This window comes from Oncorhynchus gorbuscha, linkage group LG26 (assembly GCF_021184085.1).
Source record: "Oncorhynchus gorbuscha isolate QuinsamMale2020 ecotype Even-year linkage group LG26, OgorEven_v1.0, whole genome shotgun sequence".
Taxonomy (NCBI): domain Eukaryota; kingdom Metazoa; phylum Chordata; class Actinopteri; order Salmoniformes; family Salmonidae; genus Oncorhynchus; species Oncorhynchus gorbuscha.
The window spans coordinates 42,659,989-42,684,558 of record NC_060198.1 but is presented as its reverse complement, the minus strand read 5'-3'; the positions used below and the strand labels follow the sequence as shown (position 1 = coordinate 42,684,558).

At 47.2% G+C, this 24,570-nt stretch overlaps 1 protein-coding gene across 4 annotated transcripts in view; it reads left to right on the top strand.

Annotated features, from left to right (window-relative positions):
• LOC124016080 (potassium channel subfamily T member 2-like) overlaps positions 1 to 24,570 on the top strand; it is a 110,430-nt gene that overhangs the window by 30,081 nt on the left and 55,779 nt on the right. For 3 of the 4 annotated variants that reach the window (XM_046331603.1, XM_046331602.1, XM_046331604.1), the window contains 6 exons: positions 8,404 to 8,483; positions 8,756 to 8,858; positions 17,425 to 17,481; positions 20,439 to 20,487; positions 20,891 to 20,950; positions 24,475 to 24,549. In XM_046331603.1, coding sequence (XP_046187559.1) covers positions 8,404 to 8,483; positions 8,756 to 8,858; positions 17,425 to 17,481; positions 20,439 to 20,487; positions 20,891 to 20,950; positions 24,475 to 24,549 — 424 coding nt within the window. The remainder of the gene's footprint in view (positions 1 to 8,403; positions 8,484 to 8,755; positions 8,859 to 17,424; positions 17,482 to 20,438; positions 20,488 to 20,890; positions 20,951 to 24,474; positions 24,550 to 24,570) is intronic. The other variant, XM_046331605.1, reaches the window with a different exon arrangement.

Here is a 24,570-nt window from a genome sequence, read left to right as displayed (position 1 = left end):
TGTGATGGGGATGGTCAGTGTCTCTCTGGTGCTCACTCAGATCAGTGCTGTGATGGGGATGGTCAGTGTGAGGTCTGTTGTCTCTCTGGTGCTCACTCAGGTCAGTGCTGTAATGGGGATGGTCAGTGTCTCTCTGGTGCTCACTCAGGTCAGTGCTGTGATGGGGATGGTCATTGTGAGGTCTGTTGTCTCTCTGGTGCTCACTCAGATCAGTGCTGTGATGGGGATGGTCAGTGTGAGGTCTGTTGTCTCTCTGGTGCTCACTCAGGTCAGTGCTGTGATGGGGATGGTCAGTGTCTCTCTGGTGCTCACTCAGGTCAGTGCTGTGATGGGGATGGTCAGTGTCTCTCTGGTGCTCACTCAGGTCAGTGCTGTAATGGGGATGGTCAGTGTCTCTCTGGTGCTCACTCAGGTCAGTGCTGTAATGGGGATGGTCAGTGTCTCTCTGGTGCTCACTCAGGTCAGTGCTGTGATGGGGATGGTCAGTGTCTCTCTGGTGCTCACTCAGATCAGTGCTGTGATGGGGATGGTCAGTGTGAGGTCTGTTGTCTCTCTGGTGCTCACTCAGGTCAGTGCTGTGATGGGGATGGTCAGTGTCTCTCTGGTGCTCAGGTCAGTGCTGTGATGGGGATGGTCAGTGTCTCTCTGGTGCTCACTCAGGTCAGTGCTGTGATGGGGATGGTCAGTGTCTCTCTGGTGCTCACTCAGGTCAGTGCTGTGATGGGGATGGTCAGTGTCTCTCTGGTGCTCAGGTCAGTGCTGTGATGGGGATGGTCAGTGTCTCTCTGGTGCTCAGGTCAGTGCTGTGATGGGGATGGTCAGTGTCTCTCTGGTGCTCACTCAGGTCAGTGCTGTGATGGGGATGGTCAGTGTCTCTCTGGTGCTCACTCAGGTCAGTGCTGTGATGGGGATGGTCAGTGTCTCTCTGGTGCTCAGGTCAGTGCTGTGATGGGGATGGTCAGTGTCTCTCTGGTGCTCACTCAGGTCAGTGCTGTGATGGGGATGGTCAGTGTCTCTCTGGTGCTCACTCAGGTCAGTGCTGTGATGGGGATGGTCAGTGTGAGGTCTGTTGTCTCTCTGGTGCTCACTCAGGTCAGTGCTGTAATGGGGATGGTCAGTGTCTCTCTGGTGCTCACTCAGGTCAGTGCTGTAATGGGGATGGTCAGTGTCTCTCTGGTGCTCACTCAGGTCAGTGCTGTGATGGGGATGGTCAGTGTCTCTCTGGTGCTCAGGTCAGTGCTGTGATGGGGATGGTCAGTGTCTCTCTGGTGCTCAGGTCAGTGCTGTGATGGGGATGGTCAGTGTCTCTCTGGTGCTCACTCAGGTCAGTGCTGTGATGGAATGGTCAGTGTCTCTCTGGTGCTCACTCAGGTCAGTGCTGTGATGGAATGGTCAGTGTGAGGTCTGTTGTCTCTCTGGTGCTCACTCAGGTCAGTGCTGTGCCATTAGACACAGGGAGGGAAATTAGCAGGAGACCAAGATTTTTAGAGATCTCCTACTCTCGCTCTCTCTTTCTCTTTTTTTATCTCTCTCTCTTTCTCTCTCTCTTCTCTCTCTCTCTCTCTCTCTCTCTCTCTGTATTGTTCTGTCTTACATATCTCTCTCTCTCTTCTCTCCCTCACACTTTCTCCTATGCTCTCATAAATGCAAATTCAGAAATGCAAATGTCTTCCCTCAGGCCTAATTTTGCATGACTCACCATTAGATGAACCCTGGCCTTTTCTCTCTGTTGTCTTTTATCTAGCAGGGGCGTTTTTTAGCAGTTTGTTACTTTTTATTACCGTCAGGGAAGACCTGTGGTTTAAATCGCCATGGATCCTTTATTATAGAAAGGAAGAATTTGTTTGATAAATTGCACTTAAACTGATAGTAAAAGCTTGAAACGGTTTGTTCTGTTTCCTCTGTTTTCCAACGGTTGTCTTCTCGAGGGAAGGTTAGTCTGTCGCTTGTCACCTGGTGACTGTCACACCTCACACACCACCATTGTTTCACACAGCGCTCAAAAACATTAAAGGCACAATCAGTGATTTCAATAGCCTGGGCCACTGTCTTTGGTAAGCTGAAGGATGGGTCACAGTTAATGCAAACGCTTTGACATTCGTAGAGCTATGGATGCAACGACTTGATTCATGAGATCAACATCATCATATGATTGATTGTTAAAAATGATGTTCCCCGTCTTAGTACAAATGTCTGTTTTACCCACAATCCACGGTTGTATTACTTCACCCATTGTTTATCAATCATCACACTTTATCACTGAAACCATTTGTAAATCAACAGTTGTTTCAACAGCTGTTTCAAGTTGTTCTATGTTCTTTGCAGTAGGTTTTGTCATTTTAGTCGGTAAACAATTCTTTTTGTTGTTTAAAAATATGTTTCATTAATGACCATTGAACCACATTAAATCTTATAGATGGTGTGTTTGAAGAACAAAATAATCAATCATCAAAAATAATCAACCTTACCTCTGGTTCTATCTGACATGTTTGTTTGAATTCAAAGATTGAATCTACCAAAGCAATTATTTTGAGCAATTATCTACTCTTACATCATAATGAGTAATGAGCTTTTTAGGAAATGTAGTCAGGTTACTGCTAGGAGCGATGTGTTATTGTGTGGTTTGTTCTTCGTTGGCTTTGAAATAATGTTCTTTGTGTGTTTTTCTTGTTTCCCTCCTTTAGATAACAATCACACTATAATCTATCCCACGGCTATATTTCCACTTGACTTCTTCTCTTCTGTGGCCCCCTCAAGTCTCAAAGCTGCCTCTAAGAAGCACATCAGGAGCAGAGTGACTTCTCAAATGATTTGTTCATTGCTGTGGAAAGTTGCCATGGCTTCTTTCAGAGTTGGAGGGACTATAAAGAGACTCATAAATAGAGATATGGATGGTTGGACAGCTGAAAGGGTGATCACCTTTAGTGTGTAGAGTAAGGAAATAACAATAGTGGGAAGAGGCAGGGTGATGGAATGAATAAGAGATGGCTAATTAACAGCAGACTGAAGGTAGGAGGGGGATGGGAGAGGGAAGATAGGAGGAGGATGGGAGAGGGAAGATATGAGAAGGAGATGGGAGAGAGGGAAGATAGGAGGAGGATGGGAGAGGGAAGATAGGAGAAGGAGGAGGATGGGAGAGGGAAGATAGGAGAAGGGATGGGAGAGGGAAGATAGGAGAAGGATGGGAGGGGGATGGGAGAGGGAAGATAGGAGGAGGATAAGGAGGATGGGAGAGGGAAGATAGGAGAAGAGGAGGAGGGGATGGGAGAGGGAAGATAGGGAGAGGAGAGGAGGAGGATGGGAGAGGGAAGGTAGGAGAAGGAGGGGATGGGAGAGGGAAGATAGGAGAAGGAGGAGGATGGGAGTGGGAAGATAGGAGGAGGATAAGAGAGGGAAGATAGGAGGGGGATGGGAGAGGGAAGATAGGAGAAGGAGGGGGATGGGAGAGGGAAGATAAGAGGCGGAGGATGAGAGAGGGAAGATAGGAGAAGGAGGGGGATAGGAGAGGGAAGGTAGGAGGAAGAGGGGGAAAGGAGATGGAAGATAGGAGGAGGAGGATGGGAGAGAGATGATAGGAGGAGGGGGGATGGGGGGGATGGGAGAGGGAAGATAGGAGGAGGATGGGAGAGGGAAGATAGGAGAGGAGGAGGAGGATGGGAGAGGGAAGGTAGGAGAAGGAGGGGATGGGAGAGGGAAAATAGGAGAAGGAGGAGGATGGGGAGGGAAGGAGAAGGGGGATAGGAGATAGGAGAGGAGGGGGATGGGAGAGGGAAGATAGTAGAAGGAGGAGGATGGGAGAGGGAAGATAGGAGAAGGAGGGGATGGGAGAGGGAAGGTAGGAGGAAGAGGGGGAAAGGAGATGGAAGGTAGGAGAAGCAGGGGGATGGGAGAGAGAAGATAGGAGGATGGGAGAGGGAAGGTAGGAGGAGGAGAGGGATGGAAGAGGGAAGATAGGAGGAGAAGGAGGGGATGGGAGAGGGAAGATAGGAGGAGGATAAGAGAGGGAAGATAGGAGAAGGAGGCGGATGGGAGAGGGAAGATAGGAGGAGGAGGATGAGAGTGGAAAGTTGCCATGGCTTCTTTCAGAGTTGGAGGGACTATAAAGAGACTCATAAATAGAGATATGGATGGTTGGACAGCTGAAAGGGTGATCACCTTTAGTGTGTAGAGTAAGGAAATAACAATAGTGGGAAGAGGCAGGGTGATGGAATGAATAAGAGATGGGTAATTAACAGCAGACTGAAGGTAGGAGGGGGATGGGAGAGGGAAGATAGGAGGAGGATGGGAGAGGGAAGATAGGAGAAGGAGGGGGATGGGAGAGGGAAGATAGGAGGAGGATGGGAGAGGGAAGATATGAGAAGGAGGGGGATGGGAGAGGGAAGATAGGAGAAGGAGGGGGATGGGAGAGGGAAGATAGGAGGAGGATGGGAGAGGGAAGATAGGAGAAGGAGGGGGATGGGAGAGGGAAGATAGGAGAAGGAGGAGGATGGGAGAGGGAAGATAGGAGAAGGAGGAGGATGGGAGAGGGAAGGTAGGAGAAGGAGGGGATGGGAGAGGGAAGATAGGAGAAGGAGGAGGATGGGAGTGGGAAGATAGGAGGAGGATAAGAGAGGGAAGATAGGAGGCGGAGGATGAGAGAGGGAAGATGGGAGAGGGAAGAAGGAGGGGGGATAGGAGAGGGAAGGTAGGAGGAAGTAGGAGGAAGGGGAAAGGAGATGGAAGATAGGAGGAGGAGGATGGGAGAGAGATGATAGGAGGAGGAGGGGGATGGGAGAGGGAAAATAGGAGGAGGAGGATGGGAGAGCGAAGATAGGAGGAGGAGGGGGATGGGAGAGGGAAGATAGGAGGAGGATGGGAGAGGGAAGATAGGAGAAGGAGGAGGATGGGAGAGGGAAGGTAGGAGAAGGAGGGGATGGGAGAGGGAAAATAGGAGAAGGAGGAGGATGGGAGAGGGAAGATAGGAGAAGGAGGGGGATGGGAGAGGGAAGATAGTAGAAGGAGGAGGATGGGAGAGGGAAGATAGGAGAAGGAGGGGATGGGAGAGGGAAGGTAGGAGGAAGAGGGGGAAAGGAGATGGAAGGTAGGAGAAGCAGGGGGATGGGAGAGAGAAGATAGGAGGATGGGAGAGGGAAGGTAGGAGGAGGAGAGGGATGGGAGAGGGAAGATAGGAGGAGGATAAGGGAGAGGGAAGAAGAGGAGGGGGATGGGAGAGGGAAGATAGGAGGAGGAGGATGAGAGAGGGAAGATAGGAGGAGGAGGGGGATGGGAGAGGGAAGGTAGGAGGAAGAGGGGGAAAGGAGATGGAAGATAGGAGGAGGAGGATGGGAAGGTGGGATGAGATAGGAGAGGGAAGGTAGAGGAGGAGGGGGATGGGAGAGGGAAGGTAGAAGGAGGAGGAGGGGATGGGAGAGGGAAGGATGAGGGGGATGGGAGAGGGAGGAGGAGGAGGGGGATGGGAGAGGGAAGGAGGATGAGGGGGATGGGAGAGGGAAGATAGGAGGAGGAGGGGATGGGGAGGGAAGGTAGAAGGAGGAGGGGGATGGGAGAGGGAAGGTAGGATGAGGGGGATGGGAGAGGGAAGGTAGGAGGAGGGGGATGGGAGAGGGAAGGTAGAAGGAGGAGAGGGATGGGAGAGGGAGAGGAAGATAGGAGGAGGAAGGAGGGGATGGGAGAGGGAAGATAGGAGGAGGGGGATAAGAGAGGAGGAAGATAGGGAGAAGGAGGGGGGATGGGAGAGGGAAGATAGGAGGAGGAGGGGATGAGAGAGAGAAGATAGGAGGAGGAGGGGAGGAGGGAAGGGAGAGGAGGTGGGGGATGGGAGAGGGAAGGTAGGGAGGGGGATGGGAGAGGGAAGGTAGGAGGAGGGGGATGGGAGAGGGAAGGTAGAAGGAGGAGGGGGATGGGAGAGGGAAGGTAGGGAGGGGGATGGGAGGGAAGGTAGGAGGAGGAGGGGGATGGGAGAGGGAAGATAGGAGGAGGAAGGGGATGGGAGAGGGAAGGTAGGAGGAGGAGGGGGATAGGAGAGGGAAGGTAGGAGGAGGTGGGGGATGGGAGAGGGAAGGTAGTAGGAGGAGGGGGGATGGGAGAGGGAAGGTAGTAGGAGGAGGGGGATGGGAGAGGGAGAGGGGAAGGATAGGGAAGGAGGAGGGGGGATGGGAGAGGGAAGGTAGGATGAGGGGGATGGGAGAGGGAAGGTAGAAGGAGGAGGGGGATGGGAGAGGGAAGGTAGGATGAGGGGGATGGGAGAGGGAAGGTAGGAGGAGGAGGGGGATGGGAGAGGGAAGGTAGGAGGAGGAGGAGGGGGGATGGGAGAGGGAAGGTAGGATGAGGGGGATAGGAGAGGGAAGGTAGAAGGAGGAAGGGGATGGGAGATGGAAGGTAGGAGGAGGAGGGGGATGGGAGAGGGAAGGTAGTAGGAGGAGGAGGAGGATGGGAGAGGGAAGATAGGAGGAGGAGGAGGGGGATGGGAGAGGGAAGATAGGAGGAGGAGGGGGATGGGAGAGGGAAGATAGGAGGAGGAGGGGGATGGGAGAGGGAAGGTAGAAGGAGGAGCCTGATATCGTTTAGTTGTAAGGAAAACAGATTCATGTGTGGAAAACAGGGACAGGTGCCAGAAAGCAGAGCACTCACCATTTTTACTTTGTTTATCTAAATTTAATTTAGAGGTTGATGCTGTACAGAAAGTTCCAGATTGTGCTTCATAGTTCTGACTGTGTAGAGGACTTTTCCATTACAAAGTGGAACATTTTCTAGAGCTAATGCTTTGATCTTATCAGTGCTAATGTAGGAATTAGTAAGAACCCATTTCAAATCCACTGCCACAATACCATACCATCTAAATCCCAGCCTGTCTAATGTACCATGGCTTTAGCTCTGTATCTAGTGATAATGAGGCTCATTCAATCATTTAAAGTGCGACACACACTGTTCCCAGATCAGCCGTATTCTTTAACTGTTATGACTCTGTTACCTATTTACATATATTGTGGTATAGCAGGCATTGTGTACTTTAAGGCCAGATGTTAATGAAGGGTAGAGCCTACAGTAAATATGTTATGGGACATGTGTGTTTAATGGTAATGGTTGTCTGCAGATAGGAGTAATCCATCTCTTTAGCCTCCCTACTGCCACTTTAATGGCAAGTGCATTGTGTAACGTTTTCTCACTGCATTCGGTTGCAAATACGTTTCTTACCCAATGGTGCATTTTACTCTCCTTGGTGTTTTTTTAGCATTTTATCCAGCATGTTCATGTATACAAAGAGTTGGCTGACAGATCTGCAGTGTGTGTGTGCAAACGCGCGTGTCTGAGAGAAATATTGACCGAAAGAAAGATGCTCCATCACCATAGCAACAAAGAGCAACGTTCCCTCAGTGCTAAGAGTGTATGGTTGCTAACGGGGTGTGTGTGTGTGTGTGTGTATGTGTGTGTGAGTGAGGGACCACTATGTGGGGTCCTGGTTTTCATCTACAGTATTAAAACCCTGTGAAGACCCCCACCAGTAAGGAGATTAGATTGTGACCTTTCAGTTTCATCTGTGTACATGAGGCAGAGCACCTGTGTGTGCTGGGCCTCTGTTTTCATCCCGTGTCTGGGTCATCCAGCGCTGCCTTCCTCTACGCCACTTTCTGTAGGATGAAAGAACAGAAGAAGTGGCCAATCTCTCATGAGGGGCTCTACCAGGAAATGAGATTTCTTGATGACAATGTGTATGTGTGAGTGCATGCTGGACTGCGTGCGTGTGCATATTTGTGTGTGTGTGTTCATATGTATGTATCCATGGAGTGGACTCACTACTCCTGTCTTTGTTTTGCATGTTATCCCATGTGACTGAGTTCCTTCCTGTATGTGTCCATATAACTATATAGGATCTTAATGGTATATGGAGGTGTATATTTCAGGCGTTGGCTGTGTGTGTACTATGTGGTATGTCTGGCAGTAGGGACTGAGGGGGGTGAGGGAGGAGAGAGCAGTAATTATGGACTCTTTATATTCAGCAGAACAGAGGGAAGTCATTTGTTGCTCTATATTTAATCAGCAGAGATAACGAGGCTGACTGTAGCTGCCATGGCAGGCTGACTGACTGGGGAAGACACAGCGACATCATTACCTCCCGTCTTTAATATCCCCTAACCACACTGTTATTTATTTCCCAACTTATTGCTGCTGTTCCTATAACCATTATCACCTCTCTCTATGTCTCTCTCTCTCCACCTCTATTCTCTCACTCCACTCTCCTCTTTTCATTCTCGCTCTCTGTTGTCTCATTTCTTTCCTTTTATTTTCCCATCTCTATCTACCTCTCCCTTAATCTCCACTAACCCCCTTCCTTTACTTTGGTATTCACCTGTTACCCATCTTCCTCTTCACTGGTCATTCTCCATCCATCCCTCTCTCTCTCAGGGTGCAGGTAGAATTCTATGTGAATGAAAACACTTTCAAGGAGCGCCTCAAGCTGTTCTTCATTAAAAACCAAAGATCCAGTGAGTTGTTATTGTCCTATAGACTGGCTGTCATTACATAATCCGTTCAAATCTGTGTTTACACTGGCAGCCCAATTCTGATCTTTTACCCAATTATTGGCAAAAGATCTGATCGGATTGTTCAAAAGACCAATTCGTGGCAAAAGATCAGAATTGGGCTGCCTGTGTAAACACAGCCATTGATTGATGATAATGTATTATGTTTAATTAATTAATTCATTGACTTTATTGATTAAGTCGTTGACTTGCTGTGGTTGGTTTATGTGCTGCAGGTCTGAGGGTGAGGCTGTTCAACTTCTCTCTGAAAGTATTGAGCTGTCTCCTCTACATGGTCAGAGTCCTACTGGATGACCCACAGGAGGAGAGACAGGACTGGTGAGGAAGGGGGGGGGGGTAAATAAGAGTGGCTTTAGTATTAGAGAGGGAGTAGGGAGTATTGGTGGAGAGGGAGTAGGGAGTATTGGTGGAGAGGTAGTGAGGAGTATCAGTGGAGAGGTAGTGAGGAGTATCAGTGAAGAGGTAGTGAGGAGTATCAGTGGAGAGGTAGTGAGGAGTATCAGTGGAGAGGGAGTGAGGAGTATCAGTGGAGAGGGAGTGAGGAGTATCAGTGGAGAGGGAGTGAGGAGTATCAATGGAGAGGTAGTGAGGAGTATCAGTGGAGAGGTAGTGAGGAGTATCAGTGGAGAGGGAGTGAGGAGTATCAGTGGAGAGGGAGTGAGGAGTATCAGTGGAGAGGGAGTGAGGAGTATCAGTGGAGAGGTAGTGAGGAGTATCAGTGGAGAGGGAGTGAGGAGTATCAGTGGAGAGGTAGTGAGGAGTATCAGTGGAGAGGGAGTTAGGAGTATCAGTGGAGAGGGAGTGAGGAGTATCGGTGGAGAGGGAGTGAGGAGTATCGGTGGAGAGGTAGTTAGGAGTATTGGTGGAGAGGGAGTTATGACTATTGGTGGAGAGGGAGTGAGGAGTATTGGTGGAGAGGGAGTTAGGAGTATCAGTGGAGAGGTAGTTAGGAGTATCAATGGAGAGGGAGTGAGGAGTATCAGTGGAGAGGTAGTTAGGAATATTGGTGGAGAGGGAGTGAGGAGTATCAGTGGAGAGGGAGTTATGACTATTGGTGGAGAGGGAGTTATGACTATAGGTGGAGAGGGAGTAAGGAGTATTGGTGGAGAGGGAGTTATGACTATTAGTGGAGAGGGAGTGAGGAGTATCAGTGGAGAGGGAGTTATGACTATTGGTGGAGAGGGAGTTATGACTATTAGTGGAGAGGGAGTGAGGAGTATCAGTGGAGAGGGAGTTATGACTATTGGTGGAGAGGGAGTTATGACTATTGGTGAAGAGGGAGTTATGACTATTGGTGGAGAGGGAGTTATGACTATTGGTGGAGAGGGAGTTATGACTATTAGTGGAGAGGGAGTGAGGAGTATCAGTGGAGAGGGAGTTATGACTATTGGTGGAGAGGGAGTTATGACTATTGGTGAAGAGGGAGTTATGACTATTGGTGGAGAGGGAGTTATGACTATTGGTGAAGAGGGAGTTATGACTATTGGTGGAGAGGGAGTTATGACTATTGGTGGAGAGGGAGTGAGGAGTATTGGTGGAGAGGGAGTTATGACTATTGGTGGAGAGGGAGTAAGGAGTATCAGTGGAGAGGGAGTTAGGAGTATCAGTGGAGAGGGAGTTAGGAGTATCAGTGGAGAGGGAGTTAGGAGTATCAGTGGAGAGGTAGTTAGGAGTATCAATGGAGAGGGAGTGAGGAGTATCAGTGGAGAGGTAGTTAGGAATATTGGTGGAGAGGGAGTGAGGAGTATTGGTGGAGAGGGAGTTAGGAGTATTGGTGGAGAGGGAGTGAGGAGTATCAGTGGAGAGGGAGTTATGACTATTGGTGGAGAGGGAGTTATGACTATAGGTGGAGAGGGAGTAAGGAGTATTGGTGGAGAGGGAGTTATGACTATTAGTGGAGAGGGAGTGAGGAGTATCAGTGGAGAGGGAGTTATGACTATTGGTGGAGAGGGAGTGAGGAGTATTGGTGGAGAGGGAGTTTGGAGTATTGGTGGAGAGGGAGTTTGGAGTATTGGTGGAGAGGGAGTAAGGAGTATTGGTGGAGAGGGAGTTATGACTATTGGTGGAGAGGGAGTTATGACTATTGGTGAAGAGGGAGTGAGGAGTATTGGTGGAGAGGGAGTTTGGAGTATTGGTGGAGAGGGAGTTTGGAGTATTGGTGGAGAGGGAGTAAGGAGTATTGGTGGAGAGGGAGTTATGACTATTGGTGGAGAGGGAGTGAGGAGTATTGGTGGAGAGGGAGTTTGGAGTATTGGTGGAGAGGGAGTGAGGAGTATCAGTGGAGAGGGAGTTATGACTATTGGTGGAGAGGGAGTTATGACTATAGGTGGAGAGGGAGTTATGACTATTGGTGGAGAGGGAGTGAGGAGTATTGGTGGAGAGGGAGTTATGACTATTGGTGGAGAGGGAGTGAGGAGTATTGGTGGAGAGGGAGTGAGGAGTTTTGGTGGAGAGGGAGTGAGGAGTTTTGGTGGAGAGTGGTCAGTCAGTACTTACTATGGAGCAAGAGGGATAGGTAAAGACGAGATGTAAAGGTTAGGTTTAAGGTAGTTTCGCTTGGCCGGGGGGCGGGAGATAGAGACCAGATGTAGGGAAGGACAGTGGAAAGGGAAAGAGTAGGGGGTAGAGAAATGGGTAATGTTGAGAACACTGGCATTACAATTCTGGAGGAAACAAAGAGAGAGAAATTTGAGGTCATATAGGATGGGGTAGAGGAACACAGGAAGCTAAAACTCTTTGAATGTCCAAACATGACACGTTTCAGTCCTCTTGTTATGCATGTTTCCCCTGTAGTCTGGACTGTTCCAAACATGACACGTTTCAGTCCTCTTGTTATGCATGTTTCCCCTGTAGTCTGGACTGTTCCAAACATGACACGTTTCAGTCCTCTTGTTATGCATGTTTCCCCTGTAGTCTGGACTGTTCCAAACATGACACGTTTCAGTCCTCTTGTTATGCATGTTTCCCCTGTAGTTTGGACTGTTCCAAACATGACACGTTTCAGTCCTCTTGTTATGCATGTTTCCCCCTGTAGTCTGGACTGTTCCAAACATGACACGTTTCAGTCCTCTTGTTATGCATGTTTCCCCTGTAGTCTGGACTGTTCCAAACATGACACGTTTCAGTCCTCTTGTTATGCATGTTTCCCCTGTAGTCTGGACTGTTCCAAACATGACACGTTTCAGTCCTCTTGTTATGCATGTTTCCCCTGTAGTCTGGACTGTTCCAAACATGACACGTTTCAGTCCTCTTGTTATGCATGTTTCCCCCTGTAGTCTGGACTGTTCCAAACATGACACGTTTCAGTCCTCTTGTTATGCATGTTTCCCCTGTAGTCTGGACTGTTCCAAACATGACACGTTTCAGTCCTCTTGTTATGCATGTTTACCCCTGTAGTCTGGACTGTTCCAAACATGACACGTTTCAGTCCTCTTGTTATGCATGTTTCCCCTGTAGTCTGGACTGTTCCAAACATGACACGTTTCAGTCCTCTTGTTATGCATGTTTCCCCTGTAGTCTGGACTGTTCCAAACATGACACGTTTCAGTCCTCTTGTTATGCATGTTTCCCCCTGTAGTCTGGACTGTTCCAAACATGACACGTTTCAGTCCTCTTGTTATGCATGTTTCCCCCTGTAGTCTGGACTGTTCCAAACATGACACGTTTCAGTCCTCTTGTTATGCATGTTTCCCCTGTAGTCTGGACTGTTCCAAACATGACACGTTTCAGTCCTCTTGTTATGCATGTTTCCCCCTGTAGTCTGGACTGTTCCAAACATGACACGTTTCAGTCCTCTTGTTATGCATGTTTATGTTTCCCCTGTAGTCTGGACTGTTCCAAACATGACACGTTTCAGTCCTCTTGTTATGCATGTTTCCCCTGTAGTCTGGACTGTTCCAAACATGACACGTTTCAGTCCTCTTGTTATGCATGTTTCCCTCTGCATGTTTCCCCTGTAGTCTGGACTGTTCCAAACATGACACGTTTCAGTCCTCTTGTTATGCATGTTTCCCCTGTAGTCTGGACTGTTCCAAACATGACACGTTTCAGTCCTCTTGTTATGCATGTTTCCCCTGTAGTCTGGACTGTTCCAAACATGACACGTTTCAGTCCTCTTGTTATGCATGTTTCCCCTGTAGTCTGGACTGTTCCAAACATGACAGTCCTCTTGTTTCAGTCCTCTTGTTATGCATGTTTCCCCTGTAGTCTGGACTGTTCCAAACATGACACGTTTCAGTCCTCTTGTTATGCATGTTTCCCCTGTAGTCTGGACTGTTCCAAACATGACACGTTTCAGTCCTCTTGTTATGCATGTTTCCCCCTGTAGTCTGGACTGTTCCAAACATGACACGTTTCAGTCCTCTTGTTATGCATGTTTCCCCCTGTGGTCTGGACTGTTCCAAACATGACACGTTTCAGTCCTCTTGTTCATGTTCCCCCTGTGGTCTGGACTGTTCCAAACATGACACGTTTCAGTCCTCTTGTTATGCATGTTTCCCCCTGTGGTCTGGACTGTTCCAAACATGACACGTTTCAGTCCTCTTGTTATGCATGTTTCCCCTGTAGTCTGGACTGTTCCAAACATGACACGTTTCAGTCCTCTTGTTATGCATGTTTCCCCTGTAGTCTGGACTGTTCCAAACATGACACGTTTCAGTCCTCTTGTTATGCATGTTTCCCCTGTAGTCTGGACTGTTCCAAACATGACACGTTTCAGTCCTCTTGTTATGCATGTTTCCCCTGAGTCTGGACTGTTCCAAACATGACAGTCCTCTTGTTATGCATGTTTCCCCTGTAGTCTGGACTGTTCCAAACATGACACGTTTCAGTCCTCTTGTTATGCATGTTTCCCCTGTAGTCTGGACTGTTCCAAACATGACACGTTTCAGTCCTCTTGTTATGCATGTTTCCCCTGTAGTCTGGACTGTTCCAAACATGACACGTTTCAGTCCTCTTGTTATGCATGTTTCCCCTGTAGTCTGGACTGTTCCAAACATGACACGTTTCAGTCCTCTTGTTATGCATGTTTCCCCTGTAGTCTGGACTGTTCCAAACATGACACGTTTCAGTCCTCTTGTTATGCATGTTTCCCCTGTGGACTGTTCTGGACTGTTCCAAACATGACACGTTTCAGTCCTCTTGTTATGCATGTTTCCCCTGTAGTCTGGACTGTTCCAAACATGACACGTTTCAGTCCTCTTGTTATGCATGTTTCCCCTGTAGTCTGGACTGTTCCAAACATGACACGTTTCAGTCCTCTTGTTATGCATGTTTCCCCTGTAGTCTGGACTGTTCCAAACATGACACGTTTCAGTCCTCTTGTTATGCATGTTTCCCCTGTGGTCTGGACTGTTCCAAACATGACACGTTTCAGTCCTCTTGTTATGCATGTTTCCCCTTGTCTGGACTGTTCCAAACATGTTTCAGTCCTCTTGTTATGACATGTTTCTGGTCTGACTGTTCCAAACATGACACGTTTCAGTCCTCTTGTTATGCATGTTTCCCCCTGTGGTCTGGACTGTTCCAAACATGACACGTTTCAGTCCTCTTGTTATGCATGTTTCCCCCTGTGGTCTGGACTGTACCAAACATGACATGTTTCAGTCCTCTTGTTATGCATGTTTCCCCTGTAGTCTGGACTGTTCCAAACATGACACGTTTCAGTCCTCTTGTTATGCATGTTTCCCCTGTAGTCTGGACTGTTCCAAACATGACACGTTTCAGTCGTCTTGTTATGCATGTTTCCCCCTGTAGTCTGGACTGTTCCAAACATGACACGTTTCAGTCCTCTTGTTATGCATGTTTCCCCTGTAGTCTGGACTGTTCCAACCATGACACGTTTCAGTCCTCTTGTTATGCATGTTTCCCCTGTAGTCTGGACTGTTCCAAACATGACACGTTTCAGTCCTCTTGTTATGCATGTTTCCCCTGTAGTCTGGACTGTTCCAAACATGACACGTTTCAGTCCTCTTGTTATGCATGTTTCCCCCTGTGGTCTGGACTGTTCCAAACATGACACGTTTCAGTCCTCTTGTTATGCATGTTTCCCCTGTAGTCTGGACTGTTCCAAACATGACACGTTTCAGTCCTCTTGTTATGCATGTTTCCCCTGTAGTCTGGACTGTTCCAAACATGACACGTTTCAGTCCTCTTGTTATGCATGTTTCCCCTGTAGTCTGGACTGTTCCAAACATGACACGTTTCAGTCCTCTTGTTTGCATGTTTCCCCTGTAGTCTGGACTGTTCCAAACATGACACGTTTCAGTCCTCTTGTTATGCATGTTTCCCCTGTAGTCTGGACTGTTCCAAACATGACACGTTTCAGTCCTCTTGTTATGCATGTTTCCCCTGTAGTCTGGACTGTTCCAAACATGACACGTTTCAGTCCTCTTGTTATGCATGTTTCCCCTGTAGTCTGGACTGTTCCAAACATGACACGCATGTTTCCCCCAGTCCTCTTGTTATGCATGTTTCCCCTGTAGTCTGGACTGTTCCAAACATGACACGTTTCAGTCCTCTTGTTATGCATGTTTCCCCCTGTAGTCTGGACTGTTCCAAACATGACACGTTTCAGTCCTCTTGTTATGCATGTTTCCCCCTGTGGTCTGGACTGTTCCAAACATGACACGTTTCAGTCCTCTTGTTATGCATGTTTCCCCCTGTGGTCTGGACTGTTCCAAACATGACACGTTTCAGTCCTCTTGTTATGCATGTCTGACTTTCCAAACCATGTCAGTCTGGACTGTTCCAAACATGACACGTTTCAGTCCTCTTGTTATGCATGTTTCCCCCTGTGGTCTGGACTGTTCCAAACATGACACGTTTCAGTCCTCTTGTTATGCATGTTTCCCCCTGTGGTCTGGACTGTTCCAAACATGACACGTTTCAGTCCTCTTGTTATGCATGTTTCCCCTGTGGTCTGGACTGTTCCAAACATGACACGTTTCAGTCCTCTTGTTATGCATGTTTCCCCTGTAGTCTGGACTGTTCCAAACATGACACGTTTCAGTCCTCTTGTTATGCATGTTTCCCCTGTAGTCTGGACTGTTCCAAACATGACACGTTTCAGTCCTCTTGTTATGCATGTTTCCCCTGTAGTCTGGACTGTTCCAAACATGACACGTTTCAGTCCTCTTGTTATGCATGTTTCCCCTGTAGTCTGGACTGTTCCAAACATGACACGTTTCAGTCCTCAAACAGTCTGACTGTTCCAAACATGACACGTTTCAGTCCTCTTGTTATGCATGTTTCCCCTGTAGTCTGGACTGTTCCAAACATGACACGTTTCAGTCCTCTTGTTTATGCATGTTTCCCTCTTGTTATGTAGTCTGGACTGTTCCAAACATGACACGTTTCAGTCCTCTTGTTATGCATGTTTCCCCCTGTGGTCTGGACTGTTCCAAACATGACACGTTTCAGTCCTCTTGTTATGCATGTTTCCCCTGTAGTCTGGACTGTTCCAAACATGACACGTTTCAGTCCTCTTGTTATGCATGTTTCCCCCTGTGGTCTGGACTGTTCCAAACATGACACGTTTCAGTCCTCTTGTTATGCATGTTTACCCCTGTGGTCTGGACTGTTCCAAACATGACACGTTTCAGTCCTCTTGTTATGCATGTTTCCCCTGTAGTCTGGACTGTTCCAAACATGACACGTTTCAGTCCTCTTGTTATGCATGTTTCCCCTGTAGTCTGGACTGTTCCAAACATGACACGTTTCAGTCCTCTTGTTATGCATGTTTCCCCTGTAGTCTGGACTGTTCCAAACATGACACGTTTCAGTCCTCTTGTTATGCATGTCCCAAACATGACACGTTTCAGTCCTCTTGTTATGCATGTTTCCTGTAGTCTGGACTGTTCCAAACATGACACGTTTCAGTCCTCTTGTTATGCATGTTTCCCCTGTAGTCTGGACTGTTCCAAACATGACACGTTTCAGTCCTCTTGTTATGCATGTTTCCCCTGTAGTCTGGACTGTTCCAAACATGACACGTTTCAGTCCTCTTGTTATGCATGTTTCCCCCTGTGGTCTGGACTGTTCCAAACATGACACGTTTCAGTCCTCTTGTTATGCATGTTTCCCCTGTAGTCTGGACTGTTCCAAACATGACATGTTTCCCCGTTTCAGTCCTCTCTTGTTATGCATGTTTCCCCTGTAGTCTGGACTGTTCCAAACATGACATGTTTCAGTCCTCTTGTTATGCATGTTTCCCCTGTAGTCTGGACTGTTCCAAACATGACATGTTTCAGTCCTCTTGTTATGCATGTTTCCCCTGTAGTCTGGACTGTTCCAAACATGACATGTTTCAGTCCTCTTGTTATGCATGTTTCCCCCTGTGGTCTGGACTGTTCCAAACATGACACGTTTCAGGCCTCTTGTTATGCATGTTTCCCCCTGTAGTCTGGACTGTTCCAAACATGACACGTTTCAGTCCTCTTATTATGCATGTTTCCCCCTGTAGTCTGGACTGTTCCAAACATGACATGTTTCAGTCCTCTTGTTATGCATGTTTCCCCTGTAGTCTGGACTGTTCCAAACATGACACGTTTCAGTCCTCTTGTTATGCATGTTTCCCCTGTAGTCTGGACTGTTCCAAACATGACACATTTCAGTCCTCTTGTTATGCATGTTTCCCCCTGTGGTCTGGACTGTTCCAAACATGACACGTTTCAGTCCTCTTGTTATGCATGTTTCCCCCTGTGGTCTGGACTGTTCCAAACATGACACGTTTCAGTCCTCTTGTTATGCATGTTTCCCCCTGTAGTCTGGACTGTTCCAAACATGACATGTTTCAGTCCCCTTTTTATGCATGTTTCCCCTGTAGTCTGGACTGTTCCAAACATGACACGTTTCAGTCCTCTTGTTATGCATGTTTCCCCTGTAGTCTGGACTGTTCCAAACAGAATGCATCGGCCCACCCCAGCAGGACCCAGTTTGACTGGTAAGTTTACATGTTTATGTCCCATTCATCTTTAATGAGGAGCCAAGACTGGTCTGGGAGTCTAATACAGAGAGAGATGTTCATCTTGTGTCCACCACAGAGCACTGTAATGAGACCATGTACAACAGACAGTTAATGATACTGTGAGTAATAGAGAGGTTGGAGATGTAGACATGGTACATTATGCAGGTTGACGTTTATTGTCATGACTCTTGCCCTGGAGGCAGAACTGAGAGATTTCCGCTAGATGGGTCAACTGCATAGAAAAAATTGTCTATATCCTAAAAATGTATGAAAACAAAAATGTGCTTTTTGGTCTTAATATAAAGTTATGGTTAAGCATTAGGGTTAGCAGTGTGGTTAAGTTTAGGGTTAGGTTTTGATGACTTTGTGGCTGTGCCAGCTAGTGACCATTCTGCCTCCAGGGCAAGAATCATGACAATAAATGCCAACCTGCAAACATTACATTATTGCAGCAGCACAACATTTGTCACAATGTTACCTGTATGGATTTCATGCCAACATAATATGTACTGTATGTAGTGTCCATATAACCTAATTAGCAGCTGCTGTCTGTAAACCAGTCAAAGACTGATACAGGAAATGTCTTGGGGCTGCTGTGAGTGTGTGCACTAGACCAGAGCCTGAAGGCTAAGTAAACAGAAACTATTTGAATTAGGAGTCTTGGGACTGATGATTTGCACTTAAAAGTGAACTTAGTTTGCACTCATCCAAAATGTCCTTACTAGGAGTGGAATGTCCAGTGGTGTGGACTGAGATTCAAAGGCACGAGTGAGCGAGTGAGTGAGTGAGTGAGTGAGTGAGTGAGTGAGTGAGTGAGTGAGTGAGTGAGTGAGTGAGTGAGTGAGTGAGAGACCGACCGACCGACCGACCGACCGACCGACCGACCGACCGACCGACCGACTGACCGTCCGTCCGTCCGTCCGTCCGTCCGTCCAACTGGCTGAGTATGTCCCAGATGTGACTGGGTCCTTGGGCTCTGCCTCCAGTCCTGCTCAGGGACATATTTATTTAATTGGTGGCTGGTGACACTGTGTAAATTCTGGCTATAAATGAATAAGGAGTATGACAGAGTGTGCTTAATAAAGACTTTGACTGGCCGTTGCTCTTTGGCTGACACACACTCCAGGCAGCACACTAAGAGGACACAAACACACACTCCAGGCAGCACACTAAGAGGACACAAACACACACTCCAGGCAGCACACTAAGAGGACACAAACACACACTCCAGGCAGCACACTAAGAGGACACAAACACACACTCCAGGCAGCACACTAAGAGGACACAAACACACACTCCAGGCAGCACACTAAGAGGACACAAACACACACTCCAGGCAGCACACTAAGAGGACACAAACACACACTCCAGGCAGCACACTAAGAGGACACAAATACACACTCCAGGCAGCACACTAAGAGGACACAAACACACACTCCAGGCAGCACACTAAGAGGACACAAACACACACTCCAGGCAGCACACTAAGAGGACACAAACACACACTCCAGGCAGCACACTAAGAGGACACAAACACACACTCCAGGCAGCACACTAAGAGGACACAAACACACACTCCAGGCAGCACACTAAGAGGACACAAACACACACTCCAGGCAGCACACTAAGAGGACACAAACACACACTCCAGGCAGCACACTAAGAGGACACAAACACACACTCCAGGCAGCACACTAAGAGGACACAAATACACACTCCAGGCAGCACACTAAGAGGACACAAACACACACTCCAGGCAGCACACTAAGAGGACACAAACACACACTCCAGGCAGCACACTAAGAGGACACAAACACACACTCCAGGCAGCACACTAAGAGGACACAAACACACACTCCAGGCAGCACACTAAGAGGACACAAACACACACTCCAGGCAGCACACTAAGAGGACACAAACACACACTCCAGGCAGCACACTAAGAGGACACAAACACACACTCCAGGCAGCACACTAAGAGGACACAAACACACACTCCAGGCAGCACACTAAGAGGACACAAACACACACTCCAGGCAGCACACTAAGAGGACACAAACACACACTCCAGGCAGCACACTAAGAGGACACAAACACACACTCCAGGCAGCACACTAAGAGGACACAAACACACACACACTCCAGGCAGCACACTAAGAGGACACAAACACACACTCCAGGCAGCACACTAAGAGGACACAAACACACACTCCAGGCAGCACACTAAGAGGACACAAACACACACTCCAGGCAGCACACTAAGAGGACACAAACACACACTCCAGGCAGCACACTAAGAGGACACAAACACACACTCCAGGGCACACTAAGAGGACACAAACACACACTCCAGGCAGCACACTAAGAGGACACAAACACACACTCCAGGCAGCACACTAAGAGGACACAAACACACACTCCAGGCAGCACACTAAGAGGACACAAACACACACTCCAGGCAGCACACTAAGAGGACACAAACACACACTCCAGGCAGCACACTAAGAGGACACAAACACACACTCCAGGCAGCACACTAAGAGGACACAAACACACACTCCAGGCAGCACACTAAGAGGACACAAACACACACTCCAGGCAGCAGACTCAGAAGGCAGCAATGATAAGCCCCGAGATGCCTCTGGATAGAGCCTCTTTCTCACAACAGAGCTGTAAATCTGCATTCATGTTATCTGCAAACATTGATTGTGATGCTTTTTCACAGAGGAAGTCTAATGGCAGCTGTAGTTCAGAACCACTCGCTTGTGAACAACATAATTACAAGAGGCGTTATGTAGTTGGATTGATCATATTTGAAAGGGAGTCCTTTTAATATTTACCCCTGTTACATCTCCCTTTTCTTTTCCTCTCCCTCCTTTCCTCTCCTCCCTCTGTGTCATGTATAATGTGCTCTCTTTGTTCTGTGTCTGCAGGTCTCTTATCATCTGGGTGAATAGGCCTCTGCCTCTGTGGGCTCTACAGGTCAGACACAATGTTGAACTGTCATATTAACAAGACTGTCTACACACACGCATACACGGACGCACGCACGCACACAAACACAGACAGGCGAGCACACACACACACACACACACACACACACACACACACACACACACACACACACACACACACACACACACACACACACACACACACACACACACACACACACACACACACACACACACACACACACACACACACACACACACACACACACACACACACACACACACACACACACTCTCTCTCTCTGGTTTATTGCTCCACTTTAACTTCTTATTGATGGAGTTCAATCATCAAAATGATGATTCCACCCACTCTCTCTCTCTCTCTCTCTCTCTCTCTCTGTCTCTCTCTCTCTCCTTTCATCTCTCTCCAGGTGCTTGTAGCTTTCATCAGCTTTTTCGAGACCATGTTGCTTGTGTACCTCAGCTACAAGGTCAGTACACTGTAAATCTGTTCCCTGTAAATGTACAGAATTATACTGGAACCAGAGTTGCCAACTTAATACTGTAATTTTGCTGTAATATATTTCATAGTACTATTTCCCTTACTGTAAAACAGATTACAGCATCCCCAAATTACAGTATTGCGCTGGTAACTCTGGTGCCAGGTCAATGCTGTAAATTTACAGTGAAATTCTCACTGAAATCTAAATGTAAGAAAAACTATTAATTTGTACTTAAAATAAATATATTAGTAACAATATTAACAGCAAATTACACAAAATAATTGACTATAGAAGTAACAACAATTAACACATATGTAAGATAAGAGCAACACTTCAACACTAATTCAAAAACAATATTGTTTGCCTGTGTGTGGGGAGACAGAGACTACGAGAGAGAGGAAGTTCAAATTGGGATTGGGTACAATCCTAGACCTATAATCAGGGGCAACTCTATTCGGGGTAAGGGTGTTCAGAGGCAGTGAAACACACAACGGGACAGTATGTACAGTAGAGCATCCAGGAGAGAGAAGTCAGCACAGCATCAGGTGTTCATCATGGGGCTCCGTAACAATCCTCCTCAGTTCTGATTTGTCAGCTCTTCTCACCCTTAGGACAAGCATAGAACAATACATAATAGAATGAGAGACAGAGAGACAGAAAGCACCAGGGATGTTACCCTGAGGGTTAAAAGATAGATGACAAGGGACATATCAAGCTGGTGTTGTGTGTGTGTGTGTGTGTGTACTTACCTAACTAGAGGTCATTCAAACTGAGAGCCCAGTGAACCCAATCACACAGGGTTGTGACATCTGAGAACACTGTGTCCCTGTGTTGTTGCCGTTCATGCTCTCCCCATTGAGTAGCCTGTATCAAGGTGACATCTAGATGGCTACCAATATGAGTTATTTATTGTGTAGGCTGCTATCCCATTTGAAATATAATCCTGGGATGGAAAATATTGGCCACTTTACTAGCAACCGCCGGCAACACTGTGTTACAGCTGCTCAGTGGCAAGCACCTTAGTTCGCAAACACCTCGATACAATACAGGAGCAGTGCTCATTCAAATCCGCTTTGGTGGCTCGCGACTGGTGTAACGGCCCACGACGTGGTTTATGTGTCAAATTCAGCCTGTCATATCTTTTGAACTGCTAGAAACAAACCATTATCTCTGTAGTAGCGGTGAACAGTCACTAATCTGTGCTCAGTTTATCCTCTATGGCACTCAGAGGCTGTGGTGTACCTAAAAGCCTATAATCACAACAGTTATTATTTGGGTTGTGTCAACTTGAGATAGATAGATAGATAGATAGATAGATAGATAGATAGATAGATAGATAGATAGATAGATAGATAGATAGATAGATAGATAGATAGATAGATAGATAGATAGATAGCAAACGTTAGCCAGCTAGCTAGCTAGGTTAGCTAAGAACAATTTCCGTAAATCAACGTTGGCTAGCAATAAAAATACTTATAAACAAGTCAAGGTACCTACCCAGAAGCTGCTGAAAATATTCTTCCACTTCACAGCCGCTTCAAGAAGATATTTACTTAAATAGTCATGTGTCTCACCCGACAGGTTGGCGCCTGAAACTGATCATTTGAATCTACAGTAGGCATAAGCTATTAGTGTAAAAAAATACAATATGTTAGAGTAATTTTTACAGGAAGCTTCCAATTACAGTCAATAACAGTAGTTTTGACCTGTTCACCGGACGTTCTACCTTGTCCCGGATCTGCTGTTTTCGACTCTCTCTCTCTACCGCACCTGCTGTCTCTAACTCTGAATGATCGGCTATGAAAAGCCAACTGACATTCACACCTGAGGTGCTGATCTGTTGCACCCTCTACAACTACTGTGACTATTATTATTTGACCCTGCTGGTCATCTATGAACATTTGAACATCTTGACCATGTACTGTTATAATCTCCACCTGGCACAGCCAGAAGAGGACTGGCCACCCCTCATAGCCTGGTTCCTCTCTAAGTTTCTTCCCTAGCCACTGTGCTTCTACATATGCATTTCTTGCTGTTTGGGGTTTTAGACTAGATTTCTGTATAGCACTTTGTGACATCGGCTGATATAAAAGGGCTTCGTAAATAAACTTGATTGATTGATTGATTATTTTTCAGCATTTTACCTGTAAAATTTACCTGTAGCATTAATGCTGTAAAACAGATGTACTGTATTTTACTGGGAGTTCTACAGTGTTTTAGTGTTGAGATTACGGAAACGGAGTCTCTTCACAGACACTGCTGGAGATGGATGGCTATTTTGGTGCCCCACAAAACAACAAGCCTCAGTCTGTGTATGTCTTAGTAGATACATGTGACATGTCCTGGGGGAATGTACTTTACATCTCATCATTTGATCCTCTGATATACAGTCTAGATGAAGCATATATCTGAGCAGGGCCGTCTCCAGGCATAAGTTTTCGTAAGCGGTTGCTTAGGGCCCCCGGTACCCACATTTGTTTTGGGGGGGTGGGACTCAGTCGAGGTCTCAAATTACTGTTGAGAGTTAGAATAGTAGAATAACCAAGGTTCACTTTCGAAGAGTGGTTGTGCATTAGCAGTTTTTCTATTGTTATGTCAGTCACTGACTATCACTCAATTCACCCGGTCAGCTAACAATTGTTAGATTGGTAAGTTAGTCTAGCAGGCTATCTAAACTTGCAGTAGGCATACTCATGGCTGAATACCCACCAAGCACGCAGGGCATGTGCCCAGTGGCCCTGACCTCCAAGAGGCCCCCATTGATTTTGTTGATCACTTTCACTCAGATATCATTAACATGTGTAGAATTGCATGAAATGTGTTGAACTTGGTTAAACTTCTCTCCGCTCCATGGCAAAATATGTAGAATTGCAGAAAGCTTGCTTTAAAACTGCACCATTTTGTCTACTCCCCCTGTCAAAATGTGTTTAATTGTAGGAAATTAACTTTAAAACTTAAATTCAAGAGGGGGGGCTGTCAAGAGGGGGGCCACTAAAATGTTTTGCCCACGAGGTGTGTGTGTGTGTGTGGGGGGGAACCCCAAAAGGCTCACGCCGACTCTGTATTTTGAGGAGCCTCAACAGGCTCTCCCTATTGAATGATGCATGAGAGTGACTGGGATAAAGGAAGAGGTGGAGGTGGAGGTTTTAATGCTTAAACCTCATCGATAACTCTGTGGACATACACAAGGCCTGGCTCTGGCTGTCCACCCACACAAACCAGGTCTCTGTTAGCTATAAGGAAGCTGTGGCTGAACACATAAAAAAGCGACATGATATTTGACAGCTTAATTGTACAAGAAGCTTACAGACTGAAACCTGAGTAATGCCTCCTTTTTAAGTGGAAGTGAACAGGTAGAAAAGGAGGGTCACCCTTGTCTGTGTCCGTGTTCAACAGGGTAAACGTGGCCATCTCATTCACAAATCCAGTCAAAGGAACACTTTATCTGGTCATCCCCGAAGTTGCCATGACAATGGAGTTTCTCTGACCTCCGTGTGTTGTTGTGTTTCCAGGGCAACGTTTGGGAGCAAGTGTTGCGTGTTCCCTTCATCCTGGAGATGATCAGTGCTGTTCCCTTTGTGATCACTGTGAGTCCAATCAGACGCATG